The sequence below is a fragment of the Oncorhynchus mykiss genome, chromosome 12, assembly GCF_013265735.2.
Source record: "Oncorhynchus mykiss isolate Arlee chromosome 12, USDA_OmykA_1.1, whole genome shotgun sequence".
Classification (NCBI taxonomy): domain Eukaryota; kingdom Metazoa; phylum Chordata; class Actinopteri; order Salmoniformes; family Salmonidae; genus Oncorhynchus; species Oncorhynchus mykiss.
In genome coordinates this window covers 85,723,581-85,728,580 of record NC_048576.1, presented here as the reverse complement: position 1 = coordinate 85,728,580, position 5,000 = coordinate 85,723,581, and the positions used below count along the sequence as shown (strand labels likewise).

The window sequence follows — 5,000 nt, the reverse complement described above, 5'->3', positions numbered from 1 at the left end:
ACAACACACACACAGACAGAGGGAGGGGACTAGCCTCACAGACAACACACACACACAGACAGAGAGAGGGGACTAGCCTCACAGACAACACACACACAGACAGAGAGAGGGGACTAGCCTCTACATTACTACCCGCACAGACAACACACACACAGACAGAGAAAGAGAGGGGACTAGCCTCTACATTACTACCCTCACAGACAACACCCACACAGACAGAGAGAGGGGACTAGCCTCACAGACAACACACACACACAGACAGAGAGAGGAGACAGACAGAGAGAGGAGACAGACGGGGGAGGGGAGAGACAGAGAGAGGAGACAGACAGGGGGAGGGGACAGACAGAGAGAGGAGACAGACAGGGGGAGGGGTCAGACAGGGGGAGGGTTCAGCCAGGGGGAGGGGTCAGACAGGGGGAGGGGACAGACAGAGAGAGGAGAAAGACAGGGGGAGGGGACAGACAGGGGGAGGAGACAGACAGAGAGAGGAGATAGACAGGGGGAGGAGATAGACAGGGGGAGGAGACAGACAGGGGGAGGAGACAGACAGGGGGAGGAGACAGACAGAGAGAGGAGATAGACAGGGGGAGGAGATAGACAGGGGGAGGAGACAGACAGGGGGAGGGGACAGACAGAGAGAGGAGACAGACAGGGGGAGGAGACAGACAAGGGGAGGGGACAGACAGAGAGAGGAGACAGACAGGGGGAGGGGACAGACAGGGGGAGGAGACAGACAGAGAGAGGGGACAGACAGAGAGAGGAGACAGACAGGGGGAGGGGACAGACAGAGAGAGGAGCAGACAGAGAGAGGAGATAGACAGGGGGAGGGGACAGACAGAGAGAGGAGCAGACAGAGAGAGGAGATAGACAGGGGGAGGAGACAGACAGGGGGAGGGGACAGACAGAGAGAGGAGCAGACAGGAAAGGGGACAGACAGAGAGAGGAGCAAACAGAGATAGGAGACATCACAGAGAGGAGACAGACAGGGGGAGGGGACAGACAGAGAGAGGAGCAGACAGGGGGAGGAGACAGACAGGGGAGGAGACAGACAGGGGGAGGAGACAGACAGAGAGAGGAGACAGACAGAGAGAGGAGACAGACAGGGGGAGGGGACAGACAGAGAGAGGAGACAGACACACAAATGCCTATACCTGAAGATGAATATGAAAAGCATGAGGAGCATGCAGAAGGTGGCCACGTTGTCCATGGTCTTCATCAGCACCACCAGCTGTCTGCGTAGCGCTGGCATGAAGCGCACCAGCTTGATCACCCTCAACAGTCTGAAGGTCCTCAGGACAGACAGACCTCCATCAGACTGACCTATGATCTCACACACACTGGAGAGGAGAGGGAGAGATGGATTGAGGGATGAAACAGATGGATGCAGAAAGAGAGAACAGGCGAGGAGAGAGGAGAGAGAAGTGAGGAGTGAGGAGAGATGAGAGGAGAAAGGAGAGAGGAGAGAGGAGATAGTAGTTTGGAGAGAGGAGTGAGGAGTGAGGAGAGAGGAGTGAGGAGAGAGGAGTGAGGAGTGAGGAGTGAGGAGAGAGGAGACAGGAGACAGGAGAGAGGAGTGAGGAGACAAGAAAGAGGAGAGAGGAGAGAGGAGAGAGGAGAAAGGAGAGAGGAGTGAGGAGTGGAGGAGATAGTAGTTTGGAGAGAGGAGTGAGGTGTGAGGAGAGAGGAGTTAGGAGAGAGGAGACAGGAGAGAGGAGTGAGGAGACAGGAGAGAGGAGAGAGGAGACAGGAGAGAGGAGAGAAGAGAGAGGAGACCGGAGAGAGGAGTGAGGTGTGAGGAGTGGGGAGAGAGGAGAGAAGAGACAGGAGAGAGGAGAGAAGAGGGAGGAGAGAGGAGTGAGGAGAGAGGAGAGAGGAGAGAGGAGAGAGGAGTGAGGAGAGAAGAGTGAGGAGAAAGGAGTGAGGAGAGAGGAGAGAGGAGAGAGGAGACAGGAGAGAAGAGTGAGGAGAGAGGAGAGAGCAGAGAGGAGAGGAGTGGGGAGAGAGGAGAGAGGAGACAGGAGAGAGGAGAGAGGAGTGAGGAGTGAGGAGAGAGGAGATAGGAGTGATGAGTGAGGAGAAAGGGGAGAGGGGAGAGGGGAGAGGGGAGGAGAGAAAAGATGAGTGAGGAGTGAGGAGAAAGGGGAGAGGAGAAAAGATGAGTGAGGAGTGAGGAGAAAGGGGAGAGGAGAAAAGATGAGTGAGGAGTGATGAGAAAGGGGAGAGGAGAAAAGATGAGTGAGGAGTGAGGAGAAAGGGGAGAGGAGAAAAGATGAGTGAGGAGTGAGGATAAAGGGGAGAGGAGAAAAGATGAGTGAGGAGTGAGGAGAAAGGGGAGGAGAGAAAAGATGAGTGAGGAGTGAGGAGAAAGGGGAGAGGAGAAAAGATGAGTGAGGAGTGAGGATAAAGGGGAGAGGAGAAAAGATGAGTGAGGAGTGAGGAGAAAGGGGAGGAGAGAAAAGATGAGTGAGGAGTAAGGAGAAAGGGGAGAGGGGAGGAGAGAAAAGATGAGTGAGGAGAAAGGGGAGAGGAGAAAAGATGAGTGAGGAGTGAGGAGAAAGGGGAGGAGAGAAAAGATGAGTGAGGAGTGAGGAGAAAGGGGAGGAGAGAAAAGATGAGTGAGGAGTGAGGAGAAAGGGGAGGAGAGAAAAGATGAGTGAGGAGAAAGGGGAGAGGAGAAAAGATGAGTGAGGAGTGAGGAGAAAGGGGAGGAGAGAAAAGATGAGTGAGGAGTGAGGAGAAAGGAGAGAGGAGAAAAGATGAGTGAGACAGGCAGAGAAAGGAAGAGAAGAAAATAGAAGACACAAATCCAGACAGCAAGGTTTCCTAATTTCCCCTCTGATCCCAACTGAAACCATCGGGAACATTCAGCTGTCAGAATCTTCCAATGCCAACCCAACGCCCAATACATTATCCATCATTCTAACATTCCAACTGACATCCCAAAGCTGTGACATTCTGACATGGTAACTGTAACATCATTCCTGTAACGTTCTGGTAACATTCTGTGGTCATGTTGGGAAGGCCCCCCGACCTGATGATGACGATGATGCCGTCGAAGATGTTGTAGGGGTTCCTCAGGTAGGCGAAGAAGCCAAAGGCGGTCAGCTTGAGGATCATTTCCAGGGTGAACATACTGGTGAACACAATGTTACTGATCTCCAACACGTTAGTCAGCTCCTCCGGCTGGATGGGGGAGACAAGATTCAAAAGAAACAGAATGCAGAGAGAGAAACACGTTTAAAGAGATGGAGGAATGAAGACAGCAAGATATGGTAGGTTATTTTGGTATTATAATGCTGCCTTCAACAATTGAATAATATGAAACTGCAGACAACCAACACAGTTCAGTACTGAGACACCTGTACAAACCTGTCACATAGACTGCAACACAACACAACAAGCTACACAACTTGATATAGTGAGCTAGATCCAGCTCAGTGGCGCCGTAGCTTTAACCAATGAAAGTGAGAAAAGAGACAATATGAAACTGGCCTAAAATGTCATGTTATTGTTTTCAGAGAGACCGGGGGGGAGGGAGGGTGCAGCCATTTTCTGTCCGGAAGATTGTGCTTGGTTCAAAGAGCGATTAGTGCATGAACAGACACACACACACACACACACACACACACACACACACACACACACACACACACACACACACACACACACACACACACACACACACACACACACACACACACACACACACACACATGATATTGATCAGATTGTATCTGTGATAGAAGACAGAAGACATAAAGGCTAGCCAAGACACTCTTTCTTCTCCTCTAAATCCTGTGTTTCTCTCTTCCCTCTCTCCATCTCTCTCTCCCTCCATCTCTCTCTCCCTCCATCTCTCTCTCTCTCCATCTCTCTCCATCTCTCTCTCCCTCCATCTCTCTCCCTCCATCTCTCTCTCTCCATCTCTCTCTCTCTCTCTCTCTCCATCTCTCTCTCCCTCCATCTCTCTCTCTCCATCTCTCTCTCCCTCCATCTCTCTCTCTACATCTCTCTCTCTCTCCATCTCTCTCCCTCCATCTCTCTCCCTCCATCTCTCTCTCCCTCCATCTCTCTCTCTCTCCATCTCTCTCTCCCTCTATCTCCCTCTCACTCTTTGTCTCAATACCAGACACTCCCATCTCCCTATGATCAATATCTCTCCATGGATCAGTTCAGTGAAAGAAGAAAACAAGAGGAGAAGAACAGAGCCCCCCTCCTCTGGGCATGGTGGAGGAGATGAGGGGATGAAGAGAGGAGGGGATGAGATCTAGTGCTGACTGATTAACCCAGATGTCCTTATCTTTGGAGTTATTAAATAACTAATTGGCCAACGTAGGTTCAATTACTTGAATTCCATGTATTTCTTTTTTGTGAGATCAACAGGCCGTTTCTCTTTAGAGAAATCAAATCATTCATGAGAGAAATTAAGGCAAGAACTATGTGGGATGCTGGGCTGAAGGGAGTTTTCATTACGCAAATATTCAACCTATTTCATGTATGATAATAATGTTTTTGTTGTGTAATTACTGTGTATAAAAGTAGCATGTACTGTATATGAAATGTGAGTACAATTTATATGTAAAAAGCTGTAAAAAATGTAAATATAAAACAAAGTTGATTTTGCCCCTGAAGAGGGGATGGGTCAATAAAAAAAACATCTCATCTATTTGATATGTTTCTCACCTTCTATCTCCCTCCATCTTCGTCCTCCTCCTATCACCTTCTATCTCCCTCCATGTTCCTCTTCCTCCTATCACCTTCTATCTCCCTCCATGTTCGTCTTCCTCCTATCACCTTCTATCTCCCCCCATGTTCGTCTTCCTCCTATCACCTTCTATCTCCCTCCATGTTCCTCTTCCTCCTATCACCTTCTATCTCCCTCCATGTTCGTCTTCCTCCTATCACCTTCTATCTACCTTCATGTTCCTCCTATCACCTTCTATCTCCCTCCATGTTCGTCTTCCTCCTATCACCTTCTATCTCCCTCCATGTTCCTCTTC

The 5,000-nt window shown here is 50.1% G+C and overlaps 1 protein-coding gene across 3 annotated transcripts in view; it reads right to left on the bottom strand.

The window, feature by feature from the left end:
* Positions 1–5,000, bottom strand: part of LOC110538728 (voltage-dependent T-type calcium channel subunit alpha-1I-like) — a 139,118-nt gene that overhangs the window by 70,359 nt on the left and 63,759 nt on the right. For all 3 annotated transcript variants that reach the window (XM_036938908.1, XM_036938909.1, XM_036938907.1), the window contains exons 9-10: positions 3,032–3,183; positions 1,152–1,337 (exon numbers count right to left, since the gene is read on the bottom strand). In XM_036938908.1, the coding sequence (XP_036794803.1) occupies positions 1,152–1,337; positions 3,032–3,183 (338 nt within the window). The remainder of the gene's footprint in view (positions 1–1,151; positions 1,338–3,031; positions 3,184–5,000) is intronic.